The sequence below is a fragment of the Anopheles stephensi genome, chromosome 2 (assembly GCF_013141755.1).
Source record: "Anopheles stephensi strain Indian chromosome 2, UCI_ANSTEP_V1.0, whole genome shotgun sequence".
NCBI lineage: Eukaryota > Metazoa > Arthropoda > Insecta > Diptera > Culicidae > Anopheles > Anopheles stephensi.
In genome coordinates this window covers 24354589-24373744 of record NC_050202.1, presented here as the reverse complement: position 1 = coordinate 24373744, position 19156 = coordinate 24354589, and the positions used below count along the sequence as shown (strand labels likewise).

Sequence of the window (19156 nt, the reverse complement as noted above, 5' to 3'; positions counted from 1 at the left end):
ATCCGCCCGACCTTTACGTCCCGTTTCTGACCCCGGACAGTATCCGGTTCGTTTTCAGGTACCGTTGCATCTACCCTTCGAGCAGCAGCTGCGCAACCAGAAGGACATCTCGCTACAGTTCGACCCGGACGTAGAAGATCTGACACAGATTCCACAGCACAAGGAGCTGAAGCGGTCTGATCCTCCGTTTCACCATCAGGGTAAGGCGGGACAGGCGAGTTCCAAGGAACAGGTAGTAGTCGGCGAGCGGAAGGTAGATAGCGGACAGCAGCCACACTCCGACGGTGGTGAGCAGGACCAGCAGGATCCGGTGGTCGAGTACGAGTACGATGAGGATTACAGTTCCGAGGGGGACGATTCGGACCCAGGAAATTCTAGCCTAGATAGCGTTAAGTCTAACACCAATAGTGAATTTGTTATCGCCAAGAATGCATCGCCCGGCAAGACCGGAGACGATCGCTTCCCGAAAGAGCCCGCCAGAAGCAGCGGGACGAGAAGCGAAGGCGACAGAACTAATACTAAACCTAGCGCAAATAGTTCTAGCAGTAATAGAGTTAGTAGTAATAATGGTAGCAACAGCAGCAGCAGTAGTAGTAGTAACGATCGTAGCTCTAAGAAACTCCCGAATGGAGGAGGTGGCACCGCCATCACCACCACCACCAGCAACACTAGTAGGTTTATCATTAACAACGAGCATCACAAGAGCCACAGCAGTAGTTCGCCACCGCGCGTTCAACCTTCCGCTCGGGTTGGTGTGTCGCCGGCACCGCTCGGCTATCCGAAAGTGATCGTCACCACCAGTACCTCCATCCGCGATAATCACGGTCGTACGATCAACTACTCCATCACAAGTAATGGCGGTGGTTCCGGCTCGAGCACAGCTACGCCGCCAGCCGTCACCAGCACGACGGCGCGCCCCAAAGCGACCGCCGCCACAGTCAGAGGGTACGACGAGTACAAAGAGAGTGACGTACTGAGCGATCCGTTCTATCTGGACGTACCTCGCCAGCGTGCCAGAACCAGACGATCGTTGGCCGGCGGGGTACGATTGCGTCGACGAAAACGCTACATACTGCTCGTGCCTCGGTTCATGTAGACGGGCAGGTTCCTTTGGAGGATCTGGGGGTGACGCGCGCTTGTAAATATTGTGTCCCAGCTCATTTGCAGCTCGATGCAAAGAAAAATACTCATGCCTTCCTTCCCTTCTTTTGTAAGTCACGTGATACACGACGCTCCTTCTGCGCCATGCGTTCCTGCGTCCGACGAGTGCAGGATGTATGGGCGTTTTTGGCAAAAACATAGCACCACTCTCTCGCGGCATATTCTACAACTGTCCCTTCGATTAGCTAATTTAATGTAATGTTTGCCTTTCAACGCTATTTTAATTTAATTCCAATATCGATAGTGGTGGGATTGTACCACCATTTTTGCCGAGAGAGTGTAAATGTATGAAGTTGTGTAGTTGTACAGATTGTAGAAGTTCTTTTTCGTTCGTTTGTTTTTCCTTATCTTCACTTTTTGGTGGGAATCTACTACTCCCCCCTCCCTCCAAGCAATATACTTTCTCCAGTTTTTTTTTTACAAGTTGTAGTTTTGTTTTATCTTTTCCTCTTAGCTAATAGGCAGCAGACAAAACACACGTTGTATGAACCAGTTACGATTATTACAGCAAGATTACAGCCGCAGGGGGAGCAACAAAAAAATACATCGTTATGCTTCTATACTCATCCATAGCGAGTAGGTTAAATATCCCCAATCCAGCTCCATATTTTTGTTTTGCGGTCTTTCTCCTTCCCTAAGAAAGCTTCCCCACGTCCAACTGATGCCAAACTGATGGAAGCAATGGCTAGAAAACTAGAATTGAAGGATGAGAAACATGTAAAAATAAAGAATAAAGCACAATGTTCGTATAAGCTTTGGTGGTTATTGGATTCGCTCGGGTGTAACTATCCGAATGCACAAGGTCGTAACTGCTAGATGATCGTCCTAAACGTCGCCTATCTGTGGTCAAAAGTCAGCACAGGCTACAAAGCAGGTGTTAAGAATTGCGCCTACTACAGCCAGAGGAAACTTCTTCGACAAAAAACACCTATCGCAACCTCTGAAATGTGGACCTGATTTCTGTGGCATTTTCTAGCGTCTCCATAGATTCCTATCGACTCAAGAAAGGTCATGGACTCAATGTTAGGTCCTGTATGTTTGGAGGGACAAAAGAGAGCCCAACACAAAGAACTGTATACTATGAACACCTCGCTATTGAGCAGCGAAATAGACTTACCCGGCCCTGTCTGACGGTCAAGCCATGAGAATACAATACAGGAAACAGGCGTTCTAGAAAGAAATTGAAAAACCATTAGTACGCAATTAGTAAACAAAACCTGGGCGTTAAATATTCCGATTATTTTATGTTAATTTGATCAAAAACTCATTCACTTACCTCTTCATACGCAGATCGTGTCAATTAATGTTGTAAAAAAACACAATATGGCCTGAAAATGTACGAAAAATTAAAGAAAAGCTGAGTAAAACAACGAAAAACTCGTCGACAATTTAAATGACATTCCCACTGTCCAATCCCAAAACTGAACGAAACTCAACGAAACATTGTGCCGTCAAAAGTGCGAAACGTCACCCGTTTGACGTTTGTCAGCGAATTCGCGAATTGAAAAAAAAGTGCTTGCCGTTTCTATTGCGCGAGCGAGAAGTGGACAGTTTTGCGGCACACGAAACCTCTGCCGAACGAAGGAACCGGATTGTCGCGCGACACTGACCACCTGAAAAAGCATTCCGCCAACCAGTGCGCCACCCTAGTGGGGAAAACGGAAGGATCTAACTAGCGAGCTGCCCGTACCAGCATTCTACCAACACCATGCAGTCCAACATTCGCTCTTTGGTGAACGTTGCCGTCAAGGTTAGTACGTGCGTGCTTGCGAGCGAGGGGTACGGGGTGGTGTGATGGATTTTTTTTCTTCGACCCGTACCGTACCACTCGCTAAATGGTAGAAGAAAAGGGATCGATTATGCAATCCCCACCTCATCATTGCGGGTGCGATTATTGATGGCGTTATGTGGCTGGATGATGGAAATGCGGTCAAAACAGCAGGACGGGGGTTGAACGGGTACGGGAAACCGTTCGCAATGTTGTGAAAATCCGTCCTAACACGCCATCACAATCACACCTTCTTGCATCGCCGGTTTCTCGGATCGTGCTGTACGTCATCCCGGTAACGGAGGGTCTCTGTATGCTTCCTTTCTTTATTTGTAGGGCAACGCAAGCCTTCGAAATCATGGCGCAGTGCTGGGAGCGCTCTACGGCCGATACTACTCGACGACACACGATGCCGACCTGGTGGTTATCGGTTCCGGACCGGGTGGATATGTTGCTTCCATCAAAGCCGCACAGCTCGGTATGAAGGTGAGTACGAAGAGGCGCGGAATGTGCTGACGGTGATGAGCAGTTGGAAGCATCAGCAAAGGGACAGCTGATAAGACGTGATACGCGTGATTATTCGTTTGTGATAAAGTGGAGGCATGACCTGCGGTGCTTGTTTGCGGACGTTTGCAGAGAGCCGAACGTCAGATGTGTTTATGACGCGCGTAATACATGGATCGCGGATTCCAAGGTCACAGAGCAAGCAAGCACGAAAGCACGCACGCACGGTGGACAAACAAGTGAAAGTGGAGTGGTCACAAACGGTGGGGTGGCCCACATGACTGGGTTGGTTATAAATAGGTCCCCTGAAGGGAGTACCGCTTACCGGACTGACACGCGTTGCTATGATTTCGGGACAGCATATGGTAGAACGAGGTGCCGATTGTCCCATAGTGCGTCTATAATTAAACGACCGTTCTACGGTCAGCTGTGATCCGGTTCGGTCCGTATTTTGGAAATAATGCGTTTAGGATTTACGTAATGTGCGTGATAGATCGATACGTATTAGGAACTAAAGTCGAGTTTTTTAGGGAAGGTTCTAGCATGCCAAGCTCTCCCGGATAGTATTGACTAGCAATGAAAGACCCGCCTACTGCGATTAACATTTAACATGATCCTCTGTTTTCCTTTGCCCCCATTTAGACCGTGTGCATCGAAAAGAATGACACACTCGGCGGAACCTGCCTGAACGTGGGCTGCATCCCCTCGAAAGCCCTGCTAAACAATTCGCACTACTACCACATGGCCCACTCGGGCGATCTTGCCTCGCGCGGTATTCTCGTCGAAAATGTGCGTCTCGATCTGAGCAAACTGATGGACCAGAAGTCGAAAGCGGTCAAATCGCTTACCGGCGGCATTGCGCAGCTCTTCAAGAAGAACAAGGTGACACACATCAACGGTTTCGGAACGATCACCGGCCCGAACACGGTGGTCGCTAAGAAGGCTGACGGTGGTGAGGAAACCGTCAACACGAAGAACATTCTGATCGCAACCGGCTCGGAAGTGACCCCATTCCCGGGCATTGAAGTGGACGAGGAAACGATCGTGTCCTCGACGGGTGCGCTGAAGCTGAAGGAAGTGCCACGACGACTGGGCCTCATCGGTGCCGGCGTCATTGGGCTGGAGCTGGGTTCGGTTTGGGGCCGGCTCGGTGCGGAAGTGACCGCAATCGAATTTCTCACCACGATCGGCGGTGTCGGCATCGATCAGGAGGTGTCGAAGAACTTCCAGAAGATTCTCACCAAGCAGGGCATGAAGTTTATGCTCGGCACGAAGGTGATCAGTGCGTCGAAGGCTGGCAGCGGTGTTACCGTGACGGTCGAGAACGTAAAGGATGGTTCGCAGCAGAATCTGGAGTTTGATGTGCTGCTGGTGTGTGTTGGCCGTCGGCCGTACACGGAGGGACTTGGGCTGGAGAACGTTGGTATTGTGAAGGATGACCGAGGCCGGGTGCCGGTTAACAGCCAGTTCCAGACGATCGTGCCGAGCGTGTACGCGATCGGTGATTGTATCCATGGTCCGATGTTGGCGCATAAGGCAGAAGACGAGGGTATTGTGGCGGTGGAAGGTATGCTCGGTGGACACTTGCACATCGACTACAACTGTGTGCCGAGCGTGGTGTACACGCATCCGGAGGTGGCCTGGGTGGGCAAGAACGAGGAGGAACTGAAGGCGGAAGGTGTCGCGTATAACGTCGGCAAGTTCCCGTTCGCGGCAAACTCGCGTGCCAAGACGAACAACGATACCGATGGGTTCGTGAAAGTGTTGGCCGATAAGCAGACGGATCGTGTGCTTGGTGTGCATATCATTGGACCGGTAAGCTGTTGCTTTGAAACAAGCAAGTGATGTGTATTGTGTACTGATCGCTTAATTAAAATCTCACTTCAGGCCGCTGGTGAACTGATCAACGAGTCTGTCCTCGCCATGGAATACGGTGCGTCGGCGGAGGATGTTGCTCGCGTTTGCCACGCTCACCCGACCTGTGCGGAAGCCCTCCGAGAGGCACATACGGCCGCCAGCTTCGGCAAGCCGATTAACTTTTAATTTGTAAAAAAAAGAAAGCATAACACAACCACTACCAACCAACCAGCACCACCATCAAGACCAGTTTGATGAAGCAAATCAGCAAAGCGTGTATGTGTGCGAAATACACATCCCCAGGATGTCTCCGTACTGTCTGCCTGCCCGGCTCTTTTTTCGATAAGCTACACCGCTTAGCAAAAGGGACAGGTGAGAATAGCAAACAACCGACGAAACACACATGCACCGTTGCTGATGCCGACTGAAAGCCGGCAATGGACACGAGAGAGATTGAGCGATGGGGGATGATAGAAGAAGCAGCGATACGAAGCAATTTTTTAACCTCCACGGGGGAAATCCTTACAATCCCTTGTAAGTTGTGAAACGCGCCAGAGAGAGAGAGGGAGAGAGATATAGATAAATCATAACTTGATGAATAGGCCATTCTCACGTCTCCGTTCCGCGTGCGATCAGCTTCCTTGATTGCTAACGGGCAGAGGCATGAAAATGGGCCGCTAGCGTTTTTTTGAATCTGGAAACCACATTGGATTAGTATCTTTTTCGCTGTTGCAAACAGTGCAGTATAACAAAATACAAAGGCGAATAAAATGGAACCGAAAAGCAAGATTATTTATTAGCTGATAACTGTAGCGCCATCGTTTTTCTTTTGCTGCTTCCGAATTAGTGCGATTCTCGCTAGTAGGGCATTTGGGATATTAGTCGATTATGTGAAAACAAGGTTGTTGGGCTATATTTAGAATGAAAAATTTGTGCGAAGAATTGGTTTTATTACAAAAACCTGAAATAAAAATGCAAGAAAATTATAAATTACTCCACATACCATCAAAGAAAGGACTAATTCTAGTAACACCACTGAAATTTACTAACTTTTCTCGGGTCGTATTTTTTTTTTAAAACTACGAGAAGGCATAAATTTCGCTTGAACAGAGTCTTCTACCCACCCTTATAAACGCACCCACATCGCCTACGCCATTTGACAGTACCGGCAGCTGTCAAACCGCACCCTTTGACATTTAGGCCGTGTGCGTGCTTGCGTGTGTACTGGCGTGTGCGTGAGCGAAGGAAACGGTTCGAAGAAAATTATCGAGGAAGGCGAGAAGTAAGAAAAAAATACCAATCACGCACGTCAGGCGGCTGCAGTACGGGTAGCAAAGCCGAATTGTGCAATTGTGTGGCGAAAGAAGCTCGGTACGAATAATACTTGACGGCAGTGCGGTGCAGAAAGAGCGGCGTGCACAGAAAACAGTGATTTGCCTCGTCTATTATTTGTCCAAGCGAGCGGTCGAGGTGCGACACGCGTTCGTCGCCACGCGGTAGTTAGAAAGGTGTTCGCGTTGCTCGTGCGAACGGTTGGTGAATCGGCGGGGTAGATAGGTGAAGGTGGTGACGTTGGTGGCGTGCAAACGAATCACACGAATCATCAAAAAATATATACGCCAGTGTGTCCACGCGGAAGTGAGAATATATTCGATCGGTTGAATAAATAACACTCACCTCGTTCCAACACACAAGCGCATATACTCGAACGCACACACACACGCACATACACACGGCTCATTCCCCCCCCGTGCGTTGAAGTGAAAAATACGTAAAAGTGTGAATTAATCTTGCGAAATAACATCCTTTTCTCTACTGCAGAACATAGGGGCTTATGCGTGTGCATCATAGATTCCTGCTGCAAAAGTGGAATAATTCCAATGTGTGCTGTGATAGCAATTGCTCTTCAAGTTGGGTGGTGAGAGCGGCGCTTCTTCCTCATCTTCGCGGTGTTCCTGCACGATTGTCTTGTTGTTTTTGCGTTGCATTCATCAAACGCCATTGACCCCCTCGGTGTGTGAGGCGGAAGCTGTATGACCTGCGAGCAACGACGTAAAAGCAGAACTACACAGTGAAAAAAGTGTGGTGCTGTGAAAGGGTGAAAAATAGCTTCCGCAGCAAAGTGCTTCATAGTGTGTTGGTGGTGCAAAGCTGAAGGAATAATATCATCACCAAATATCCTCAGCCACAGCCATGGCGCAACAGAACAAGTATCCTGAGATGCGTGCCCCGAAAAGTGAGTAAAATTGTTCCTTTTTGTTTTCGTTGTCTCACCGAAAAAGGAAACGTTTCGTACGTTTTGTGGTGTTTCTTGTTTTTTTGTTGTGAGTAGTGAAAATGCTGCATTCTTCTAAGAAAACTGGCATAAAGAGCATTAAACATTGAACGTCGAAAAGAAAGATGGTCGCCACAGGAAAAATGGAGGATTGCATACGTGCAACGCGATGTGATGAAGATTGGGTACGGTAATGTTGCGTGTGCGTGTGAGAGTGTGTGTCGAACCTGAATCCCATGTTGACAATACACAACACCACGCAAAGAAGAATTTCTCGGTCGAGAGGAGTTGCAGGTGTGTTTGCTGCCCGAACCCGCGATACCAAGGCAACAGCGTGTGTAAGCTTACTGTGAAATCAGAAGAGAAAGGTCCTTTTTTCCGTGGGCTACCTGCCGAATGTTGCCTGTCTTATGTGCTTTCCAGATTGCGTTGGCTGGCGTAGTGCAGGATTTAAACAGGATGTGCTTTAATCGATAGCAGAAGCCTAATGCATTTTTTTGGTCTCCTTGCAGCTAAGAAATATTACGTTGCATTATATGTTTACAGGAGGGCAGCACTGAAACAGGAAACGGTCCCCCAGTTTGAGCGGTCTCGATCGTTGATTAAAACGACTATTACGATAAGATCACCAAATACGAATCACCGCGTGCGCATTCAATTTTGAATCTTTCAAAAAATTCCAAAAACTGGCGGTTATTACCCAGTAATAGCAACAGTTTGAGGATATTACTTCTCTCAAAATATTTAAACCGATCTGGCTCCACGGAGGAACTCTGTAGCCGAAACGGAAGCTGAACCAATCTTTCAAATGATAGGATTGGGCATCCCATCGGGATTATGCCCCAACAGATTGTTAAGCAAAGAGGAAGAAGCGGAAGAAAAATGACTTAGCACCCAGTATTCTCTTACGCTTCTGAGACATGGACTCGCGTACAAAACTGATCTTATGCGATATCTGATTCGACGTGAAATCAGGCAGCAGATTCAGATTCTGTGACCAAAGTAAATGTCCGCTGCCACCACCAGCTTAAAGGAAGGTACGCCACCGTCGATATGAACCGGTGCCCCTTGAAAGCTCGAAGCATCCGTTTCTTCTTCCTTGGTGCTACAACCATAGCCCTGCGCATGGTTACACTATAAACCCGCACCTGAATCAGAGAGTTTTTCTGCATCATGCTGTCATCTCAACTGATCGCGAACAACTGTCCAAGACGGAATGATCAGCTGATCGCTAAGGGTTCGCATGTGCTAAGGTTCCGGCAAGTTGTGGTCATACATACAATGCTTCTACAGCGACAATTATGCCATTGGGTACTAGAGATGATGATAGCTCTGTTGCCGTTCATGTGTATATTTTTTTTATGGATACAGTCCCAAATTTAAATGATAAAACCCCTTTTCAGATGGATGCAAACAAGTTATTAATCACGTCAACTTAGCAGTATGGAACTAGATCAGCATGTAAGCAGAGAATGTCTACACTTCTCTAAACAGAACAATAAGCTTTCTCTTCCGCTAATCGATTAGGAAATAGAGGACTACCATTCCAAAGCTAGCGCCGTCGCCGGCGACCCATTCATTACCATCGAAAACATAACCGCTAAGAACGAAGCCAACTCACCGTTTCGTATGCTTATAATTTTGCATTTAAAACTACCTGGCATGTGTGGTGGTGGGGTGCAGCGTGCACGGAATGTTCTGTTTAATCGCTCATTCAACCGTTGGCAAGTTGGTGTGTGATTCATCGGCATCGCCACGAATGAGCCGCGTACTTCCTCGATGTGCCGTCATCCGGCCCATAAACAGAACTCTGCACCATCACACGCCAACTGTGCCAAAATTTGCTTGAAATAGAAGACATCAGAAAAACAGAGTAAGAGAGAGAAAGAGAGATTTGTTTATGCCCCGCTTATGGTGGCAACGCCGGTATATATTAGCTCGGGGAGAAAGTCATGCTTTGTGGTTTTGGCGATCACTTGCTGCTGCTGCTGCTGGATTGTGTTTTGATCAATTTGCGGTTCCTCAAAACCTCAATATTTTACCGCTATCGCAAGCGAAGTTTGTGAATGTGTGCCCTACTTGAAATTGCACTTTTCACAATCCCCCCCCCCACCCCCCCCCCCCCCCCCCCCAAACACCCCCTGTTCGATACGGGAAAATGGGGTTTGACGGTCATTGGCCATTGGTTTGGTGCCCACGCACACCAAAATAAGAATAACGATCACCAAAACATGGGGGGGATGAGTTCGGTGCTCTGCCTGGCACCCCCCCCCCCCCCCCCCACAGGATGTGCCCTCCTTAGATATCAGATCCACCACCACAAATCCGAACGATCCTTTGCACAGTATGTATATAGCGGCAATGTGTTTCGTTACTGATTTATGTATTGCTTTTATTGTGTTTTTTTTTAGCGCACATACTATCTGTCGACGCAGAGGAGTTCATACCGAAGGCTAAGCACGGGGCGTACCAGCCAACTCAACCCCAGGATGGTGGACAGTATCAGCCCCAGATGGGAATGCATCAACCGCCGGCGGCATCACACGTCCATCAACGGTTTGCAATGGCACAGGGCGGTGGTGATGGCAGTGGTGGTGGTGGTGGCGGCGGCGGCGGCGGCGGCGGCGGATACGATTACGCCACGCATCATCTTGCCGGCAGCAGTAGTAACGGACCGGCAATGATGGCCAACGGAACCGCTGGGCCCGGGATGTCGTTGCAGAACCGGTTAAGCAATATGCAGCTTGTGGACGGTGGTGATAATGGGAAGGAGGTGAGTGTCTGACCGTGTGCCACCATTGGAAGGGGTTTTGCTCTCCGTTGTAGCCGGTGTTTGTCACAGGAGGGAGAGGGTCTTGGTGCTGAAGTGCTGAACGGGGAACTGTAAACATAGCTGGAGCGCTCTGCAGCGTGGGGAGGCTCGAAATTCGGCTCAATCGAATTCTATGTTCTAGGTCAAAACGACGTCGTACGTGCTATTCGAACCCGGAAACCCTTTTCCACATGGGTCTTTTAAGTCTTTTAATCAAATCAAAACGTTATCTTCGAAATAGTTTAGATAAAGGGTGCGATTATTATCGCAGTCCGGTTATCCGGTTTAGCATTTGGTTGTTTTATGTATTTGTAGTGTTTTTTTTATTGTTTACATCGTTTGTAAATGTGTTCCTCCCCCCCATCGTCGGAACTTTTTTCTTCGTTTTGTACTTTTTTCTTTTCTTTTCTTTTGCTCCTCTTCTTCTTGTAGTTTCTGTTGGTCTTTTCCATTTTTATCTTATTTTTTGTTTTTTTTTTCATAAAGAACGGCCTGGCCGTATTGCTCCATTTTTATCTTATATTGTTTATATTTTTTTTAAATCTTTTTTTCTGTCTTTCTCCTTTCTTTCTATCTTTTTGTGTCTATTGATTTCATTCCTTCTTATGTGCTATTTAATGTTCTTTTACTAACACATTTATTTACGGGATTTATACCATTTAATTCTACACACACAAACACACATTCGCACTTGTCGAATGGCAATTTCTATCTCTCTCTCTCTCTCTTGTGTGTGTCTGCTCTGCTGTCTTACCTTATTTATATATATTTGTATACATTTCTATTGAATGTACAAAATTGATACACGTTGTACTAATATGAAATTCTTTTCAATCATTGTACAATTGCGCACCCTCCCCACAATGCTGGACCCGCCTCGCTACCTTTCCCGACCCACGTACCCACGTCTGAAATACACAACCTGTCCCCAACCAACACCCTTCGCACGGCTCTTCTTTAACCCGTTCTTGCTGTACATATGTACTGACTGGTAATGCTCTTAACCCGGGAATGTGCGCAAACAGTTCAATCACCATCACCACCAGCAGCAGCAGCAGCAGCCAATGCACCATCACCATCATCAGCAGCACCGTGGTCAGCAACATCATGGCTACCACCATCACCATCAGCAGCAGCATCAAGGTTACGGTGGTGGTCCGTACGGCGGCTACCAGAACAACCATCATGGGCCGCAGCAGGGCGGCATGGGCGGAGGTGATCACCGAAAGTACAACAATGGTGGGCAGCACCAGCACCAGCAAAACCACCACCATCGCTCCCGGCAGCAGCACCATCATCAGCAACACCATCACCAGCAACAGCAGCAGCAGCAGCATCATCCGTATGGTGGAAATCATCACCACGATTATATGGATGGTGGAGGGCCTGCGGCGGCGGCCGGTGGTTACAACAGTATGATGGCTGCGAACTGGGATTCCAACTTTCAGGAAGACAATGAACAGGTAGGATGACGCTACCACCACGAAACAAAGCAAAGAAGCATCACCCAACAGCCCCCAACCTTCTCACAACCTACCACCACCATCACCACCACCACATCTTCATGAATGTTGCTGTTGTTGTTGCGTCGTTCAAGCTAACACCTAAGCAGAATCCTTCATCTCGATGAGCTCCTTACCCTAAGGAAGGAAGGACTGGCGTGTTGGAATTATGTGCTTGTCGTTTCTGCTCGCTTCCCCCTTTTCCCCTGCATTTGTTTCTTTTTTGGTTAATGTTTGATGCTGTACACTAACATGTCCACATGTCCCTATATTAAGCATACTAAACACACGCTGGGTCCAATTTGTATAGAGCCATTTCGAACTGTTAGCGCCAGGAAAAGTAACTGCTAGCAGGTAATTATGCTTGGATTAGAGGTGTCTACCGTTTATACAACGGGTACTTTGAAGTGGACCCCTAAGGGAAAACATATTCAAGGAATGTGTGAATCGGGCGTAGTGGCGGGGCGGCCGATAGTAGTTGAGAGAGCGGCGCCGATCTTCACATGCCTGGGGTTCAGATCCCATCCGGACCGGTTCCCCCATAGTGTGAGGATTGCCTATCCAACTATGCGGTACGGAGAAGTCTAGTAAGCCAGGCCAAATCATCTCAAATCGTGTACTGCTCTAAGTCGGCAAAAATTGACCACACTTAATGGAAGTTGCGCGAAACTTTCGTGTAAGCTTTTTCGTTCATATTTAGTTCTCCATCGATTAATAATTTGCTTTTCGTTTCTAGCTGATCTTTGGTGATCGTTTCTCCGGACCGAGAAGAAAAACAGTTCAAAAGATCATTTCGAAGATGGTCAAATGAGAACCAAACCCACCCCCCGGCCTCTGGGTTTGGGCAACAGAAGTAGCGCTGTGGTTGGAAATTCGGATGTGCTAAGGATAATCATCATCGGGGATCATGAGTTGGGATGACTCTGGACGAGTTCCAGAGTGCGTGTAGTTGGCATACCATGGATAGTATTTTTTTTTTTAAATTCACGGGGAACGGCGTGGCCTTATTGCTAGATTACTGAAACTGCAAATGGCTTCAGTGTTTACTTACTGACTTACTTATCAGGCGCTACAACCGCTTTGCGGTCTTGGTCTGCTGCAACAATCCTTGATACCGCTCACGGTTTAGCGCCGTCCTCTGTCAATCCGTTATCCGTTAAATCTGGACGGCCTAAATGGACTTTACAGGCTGGGTCGTCCGGTGTCATTCTCATGACATGACCAGTCCACCGGAGCCTGGCGAGTCTAATGCGCTGCAGGATGGTGAGATCATCGTACAGCTCGTAGTGCTCGTCATTGTAGCGGCTCCTCCATTGTCCTTCCACACATACGGGGAAGGCCAACAATCCTCCTTCGTCAGTTTTGGACAGAATCCATGTCTCAGGGGCGTATGTGAGTACTGGGACTATCAATATTCTATACAATGCCAGCTTCGTCTGTCGCCTCAGGTACTTTGAGTGGAGAAGTTCCCTCCGGCTGTAGCAGGACCGGTTGGCAGCCAGCACCGTTGCGCCTAACTCTACATCACTGTTGTAGTTGATGATGACTTTTGATCCCAGAGAAGTGAAGTTTTGGACGACTTCGAAGGTACGGTCACCTATCTGTACATCACCTTTGTGTAAATCAGGTTTTGTGCCGCACGCTCGATCCTTTGGCAAGCTTCTGCTACATAGGAGAGCCTCAAACCAACGATGAATGATGGTTTCCGTGTTTAGGAAATATAAATGAAGGGTTAAGGAGCAAAACGACGAAAACCAAATCCTTCCTGTCAACTATTTCCGAAGAAGCGGTGACGTCTATGGCAGTTGGACTCAGAGTGTGTAGACTTTGGGTAGAGATTAATATAATACTGAAGCGCGCATATCGGTTTGATGTTTTGTACTCCTTTCTGTTACACTTAATCTTAATGTTACTAACCCTATAGATGCACGATTTAGTTTGTGTTTGGTGAAGCTAACGTCTTGCTTGCCACTTGGTGTTTGCATGTTTCCTCCTTTTTTGCACATTGTTTTTCCGTTTTTCCCCCGTTTTGTTTGTTTTCAGTTTTGATCTCTTTCCCATCTATTCATCGCTCTTGCTTTATCCTCTACACTGTACTGCTTTCGCCGCTTCTCGAAGCCTAACATCGATTGTTGTCCTCATTGTAGCAAACCCTTTTCTATCGCTGGGAGTGTGTTTTGTCACCGCCTTTTTTCTGTTTGTTTCCCTTTTTCTCCCCAACAGCTATCGTACAGACAAACGCAAGCGATGGACTACGTGACCAGCGTGATTGCGGAACTGTTCGACAATCCAGGGCTGTTTGATGATTCGGTGAAGGTGAAGCTGCCGAAAAAGTTGGGCGATCTGAGCCAGGATCACTACGTGCTGAGCAGCACAATCGAGATGATTTTCGAGCAGGTTAGCATGGAACACTGTTATGACTACTGTGCGGGTGTGCACCGATCTCTAACCAGGTGTTTTAAAATTGTCCTCCAAAAAAAAAACAAAACAAAATGCAGTCAATCAAGGAATCCAACTTCCGCTACATGGGAGCGCGTCTGTGTAAACTGCTGGACAGTTTGAGCAATGGGCCGAACCTGGTGCTGCGGGAGCTGTTGCTGCTCAAGATGCAGGACCAGAGCGGTGAGCTGCCGCAGTTCATGAAGAACGAGCAGGTGAAGGTGCGGGGCGCTACACTCTTCCTGGCCGAGCTGTACATGCAGCTGCGCGATCCGCAGGTACGAACGCTTCTAGCAGCTTACGTGGCAAATTTCAAAGGTGCTTAATGGATATTCTTCTCTTAAATTTTGTTTGTTTGTTTGCAGGAACCGTTCGGCAAAACGATCTCGGAGCACATCATAAACGCGATCGAAATACTGCTCGTCAAGAAAGGACCGGAAAACACGAAATGTGTCTGCCAATGCTTGAAGGTATGATACGAACACGGTTGCAACCTAGCTATTTATTTATCTATTGGCCGTATCCCGGGCAAGCTCGGTTTTGGACGGAGAATTGATGGTTGTTGCCCAGTTTCTATTGTCGTTGTATGGTGGGTTTGGAAGTTTTTTTTCCCCCGGTTCCGGTGCTATTGTTGTGGCTATGGCGATGGTGGGGCAACCCCAGTTCGTTCCGGTTGTCTATCTGGACTGAAACACAAAAGCAAGTACAGTGTTCTCCGAATAGCCCAGCAGTCCATGATTGACCACGTCATCAACGAATCCAAAAGTGTTCGGCGAATTCCATCTCGCCACAGCAACTCGCCAACCACTCCCGAAGCAAAGCTAGACTGGCTTGGAGCACACTGCCTCTTCTTTTAACGGCAATATGGAAATGGTCCTCGAATGCCATTGCACCGTCAACGGATCCAACCCGTGTCACAAAACAAGAATGGTGTATATGGATTGGAAGGATAATGGCGATGCGGAATCAAAGGATAATCGAATCTGCCGATGCTCTCGACTGCGCTCAACAGGGAGGGCGGTTTCAAACACCACGCAGCAGGGTTATAGAAGATGATCCACATTGTGAAATGCGTCACCGCAGTCACCTGTTTACAGCTACAGTCGAATCGCTCACCGCTTGCTGCGACTCATGTGCTGCTTGCTTCGATTTGCGTGCCGTTTCCATGCGTGCCGTTACTATGGAAGCACGTGCCGATACACAAGACTAGCTCTTCAGAGTTTAGTGGATTACGGGTTTAGTGGATACATTAAACTAGCGGAAATGAACGGGTTCGAACGGCGAAGAAAATTTAGAAAAGTTCATCAAGCTATTAGTTTCCGTAACATTGCGTAAGATCCGTAAGTTTAAGCGATAAGAAAAAAAAACTATTGCTTCGAGAGAAGAGGCGAATTTGAAATGTGCTAACATTCACAAATCCATAGATACCGGCACGTGATTCCATAGTAACGGCATGCGATTCGACCACAGGGTCGCTCTTTCGATGATAATGGCACGCAAATCGAAGCAGGCAGCTCGTGAGTCGAAGCAAACGGTGAACGATTCGACTGTAACTGTAAACAGGTGTAAGTCGAGACGTCATGCGTATGAATGCCCGGTCTACAGAGAGCCCTCCAAGAAATTTGGCCGCTCAGAGACACTTGTGGTGACGTTGGACGCCTGTTTTGGGTCAGTGAGTCAATGTCAATGGCTTTCTCATTGTCGGGGGATTCCCCAATAAGAAGGGACCCTTCTTCTTCTTCTACCTCCTTGGCACTACAAACCTCGAGAGGTCTCGGCCTTCCATTTCTGGGGCTTTCTGTGACTTAATTTTACCCGTAGTAGTAGTCCGCCCTACGTACGGGGAGACGGTCTGATGGGGTTTGAGCCCCAGGTCCTGCCGTGTGAAGACCGGCGCCGCTGTCGCCTTGGCCACCGGACCGCTCCAAGGACCCAAATTAGCAAAATCCTGAACACCACCATGTCGAACATTGAGCCAAAAGCAATTCAAGGATTTGGATGGTAAGGAAATCCGGACTCTTAACAGCCTTCGGGGATCTTAGTGCTTCAAGGCTATCTATCCTCTCCCAGAGGATGATCCATCAGTGTCTTAGTGCCTCATTTGGCGTTTGCAACTATGCGCTATGTATACGATTGTGTAACGTTAGCGCAGGTCAAAAGCACAACCCAACAACTGCTCGCACACGACGATCCACATGAACATAGCAAATGTAGCAGTTACTAGTTATTTACTCACTCACTCACTCACTCCAATCGCTAGCTCTGCGGGTACGAACTGGAACAAGACTGTCCGGAGAAGGTGGATGCAATCCTGTCGAAGCTCGAAAACCAGACCGACGTCCAGTCGTCAACGGAGGCGATGATCCGTTCGGTGTCTGCGCTGCGCAAGAATGCCTGGGGCCGCACCGAGGAACCGTCCTCCGGTTCAGCGATGCCGAACCCGGCCGACGCCATGCTGATGGGCGGCGGTGGTGGTGTTGGTTCGGGCTTGGCCCAAAACAATCCCGTCTTCTATGGGCCCGACGGTAAGGTGCTGACGGAGGAGGAACACTCGTTCCTGTTGACCAACGTAACATCCAAACAGCCCTCGAATGCGTACTTTGATTACGAGTAAGTGGCCACCGGGGGGAGCTCAAAGCAAACAAAAAAGGAAGACTCTGCTAATCTATAATTATAATCCCTAATAGCGATGATGATGAGTGCGGGCTGGTCGATCCGAACGAAGATCTGGAGCTACAGGAAGCGTACGAGGACTTCATCCAGAGCTGTGGCCAAAATCAGCAGCAGCAGCAACAGCACCGGCCAAACGTGTAAAAACGGGAAGAAACTTTTGTTTACTTCTCCCGCGGTTCTTATACACAGTCTCACCCTGTGGTCGTGCTTGATTTCGGTTCCGGTTCATCACCAAAACAAACAAACAAACAAACAAACAAAAAAGAAAAGCAAACGGAAGGACAAGAAGAGAAAACGTGCAGTAGTAGTAGCACAGTAAGGGAAGGTGTTTGCTATCCAGCTATATACAAACCTCCTACACTTATACATTCAAACTTGTCGATAGCATAGAAGTGGTGAAAACAAATGAAGAAGAAGGAGAAGAAGAAAACTTAAAAAAACGATGAAACCACATTAGCAAACAAAAACAAAAACAACAAAAAAGCATAAAGCGAAAAGCAAATAAGAAGAAGAAGAAGAAGAAGAAGAAGGAAAAGAAAACTCCAGAGGACAACTTAGCAATAGAGAGGAGAGAGTAAGCAAATAGTAGCATACAAATAACAAAACAGTGAAAAGGTAAAAATTGTGCAAAAAAAAGAGAACCGAAAGCAAAGGAAGAAGAAAGCGTAATTAGTCAAATGAAGGAAGGCGCATTTTTTAAACTGTGCTTCTCACCTCACAGCAGCAGCAGCAGCGGCAGCACACGGCGAACGATGGGGGTATTTTAACGTATATTATGTTTGTTGGGGGTTTTTCCTTTTGTTGCGCTTGTATTTGTGTATAATTTTTGCGGACCCGAGGTCACCGTGTGATAGAGCGGCAGCAGCAGGAATAGTGCAGGGGGGGGGGGGGGGGGGGGGGGGGGAGGAATAAAGAGCGGTAATTAATGGATAATTTGAATGTAAATTATGAAGCTTACAGCTGTGTTCTCTCTCTCTCTCTCTCTCTCTCTCTTGCACTATAATACAAAGCAATATATGTAAAACTGCGACTACCACCACTACTACTACAACAACCTACAAGCAATCAAGTCGTGTCATGTAAAGCAGCCAGTTTCCTATACGCTAGCGTATGCGAGTGCTTCAAGCTTTTCCAAGGCGCAATATTACCTCAGGAAATATTACCTAGGACGATTCGTATCTCCAAGCCCCGGGCTTTCCATCACACACACACACACCCATAGATGCATTTTCTCTCTCTCTCTAGTAGAAAACTTCGTCTCATTGTTCTTGGTGAAACTTACAGTTCTCCACAGTCCACGTGTGATGGGAGGGTGATCATCATTCGTGGACGCTGTTGTTTTTGTGGCTGTCAATCCCTTCTTGTGGCTATACGACCGTTACGGCCCTGTGCACACACACATACACACACACCTCCGCGATTCAAGTTTTACATGAATTTGTTTGCTTTTTTTCTAGCAATGACACTGCACAAACAAAGCAAACCCCCAATTGTTCTCTGGAGAATATAAAATCGATGCAAAAAAAAAAAGTCAAATAAATGAATCGAAAATGAAGTCATTTTTAACCGGGCACAGCGACATATGCATCCGAAACCATACCTCTTGGCATCATATGGGGTCCATCTAGAGTTCCGGCAAGGTTTGCTCAGCACCAGGACTTCGCGGTCCCGCTATTTGAATAAGCAATTTCCAATGAGGTAAGACGTACACATTCTGCCGTGATGTTTAATCTTCACAGAGAGTACATACTGGTTTGATAAGATTGCGGGACGCTTTCCTCGGATGGATGAAAAAAATTGTTAATCCTTTGGAATATTGCTGAAAGAAAAGGAATGGAACGCAACGGAACTGGTTCATTTTCCAGAAGGAACGGAACGTGAACCTGTTTGCATTTCAGGTACCTACTTGATGTTATCGGAAGTTATCTGGCGGAGGGGAGGAAGCCTGCAAGGGGGGGGGGGGGAGTGGAGGTTTGGGTTTTTTTTGGGTAAAACTATGTAGCTATGGACTATGGAACACTTCAGACAGAAGCACATATCTGCTGCTCCCATAATCGATCGGCTAGCCTATAGAGCTCCCATACATGCGGCAAGCTCTAGCTATGGCTGAATGAGCGTAATGAAGACATTCTTGCCCGAGCGGAACGGAACGGAGTTGGGAAGAG

General features: G+C 47.6%; 3 protein-coding genes across 14 annotated transcripts in view; all 3 read left to right on the top strand.

Annotated features, from left to right (window-relative positions):
• The window catches only part of LOC118504750 (transcription factor SPT20 homolog), an 83890-nt gene extending 81977 nt beyond the window's left edge, over positions 1–1913 (top strand). For 8 of the 9 annotated variants that reach the window (XM_036039657.1, XM_036039665.1, XM_036039661.1 and 5 more), the window contains one exon: positions 41–1913. In XM_036039657.1, the coding sequence (XP_035895550.1) occupies positions 41–1096 (1056 nt within the window). In that variant the 3' untranslated portion in view covers positions 1097–1913. The remainder of the gene's footprint in view (positions 1–40) is intronic. The other variant, XM_036039664.1, reaches the window with a different exon arrangement.
• A 743-nt stretch (positions 1914–2656) lies between these two features.
• On the top strand, positions 2657–6097 carry LOC118504752 (dihydrolipoyl dehydrogenase, mitochondrial). Its single transcript, XM_036039672.1, has 4 exons — positions 2657–2911; positions 3266–3415; positions 4076–5248; positions 5321–6097. Exons 1-4 carry the CDS (start codon positions 2870–2872, stop codon positions 5474–5476), a joined length of 1521 nt encoding a protein of 506 aa, XP_035895565.1. The 5' UTR covers positions 2657–2869; the 3' UTR covers positions 5477–6097.
• Positions 6098–6477: 380 nt separating this feature from the next.
• Positions 6478–17627, top strand: LOC118504751 (polyadenylate-binding protein-interacting protein 1). 4 transcript variants are annotated; one of them, XM_036039671.1, is made up of 9 exons: positions 6478–6572; positions 7112–7526; positions 9977–10338; positions 11403–11840; positions 14103–14276; positions 14378–14596; positions 14684–14788; positions 16579–16928; positions 17006–17248. In XM_036039671.1, the coding sequence occupies exons 2-9, from the start codon at positions 7484–7486 to the stop codon at positions 17130–17132; spliced, it is 1818 nt and encodes a 605-aa protein (XP_035895564.1). In that variant the 5' UTR covers positions 6478–6572; positions 7112–7483; the 3' UTR covers positions 17133–17248. The 4 variants fall into 4 exon arrangements, with proteins under 4 accessions (XP_035895564.1, XP_035895561.1, XP_035895563.1 ...); XM_036039668.1 differs by having other exon boundaries at positions 6532–6661; positions 17006–17627; XM_036039670.1 differs by lacking the exon at positions 6478–6572 and adding an exon at positions 6575–6822.
• The last annotated feature ends 1529 nt before the right edge of the window (positions 17628–19156 follow it).

Excerpts from the sequence above, each read along its gene's own strand:
- LOC118504752 (XM_036039672.1), top strand. The coding sequence starts at position 2,870 with ATGCAGTCCAACATTCGCTCTTTGGTGAACGTTGCCGTCAAG. Across the intron at positions 3,416-4,075 it reads CCGCACAGCTCGGTATGAAG|ACCGTGTGCATCGAAAAGAA; the intron begins GTGAGTACGAAG and ends GCCCCCATTTAG. Across the intron at positions 5,249-5,320 it reads GTGTGCATATCATTGGACCG|GCCGCTGGTGAACTGATCAA; the intron begins GTAAGCTGTTGC and ends ATCTCACTTCAG.
- LOC118504751 (XM_036039668.1), top strand. The coding sequence starts at position 7,484 with ATGGCGCAACAGAACAAGTATCCTGAGATGCGTGCCCCGAAAA. Across the intron at positions 7,527-9,976 it reads TGAGATGCGTGCCCCGAAAA|CGCACATACTATCTGTCGAC; the intron begins GTGAGTAAAATT and ends GTTTTTTTTTAG. Across the intron at positions 10,339-11,402 it reads GTGGTGATAATGGGAAGGAG|TTCAATCACCATCACCACCA; the intron begins GTGAGTGTCTGA and ends GTGCGCAAACAG.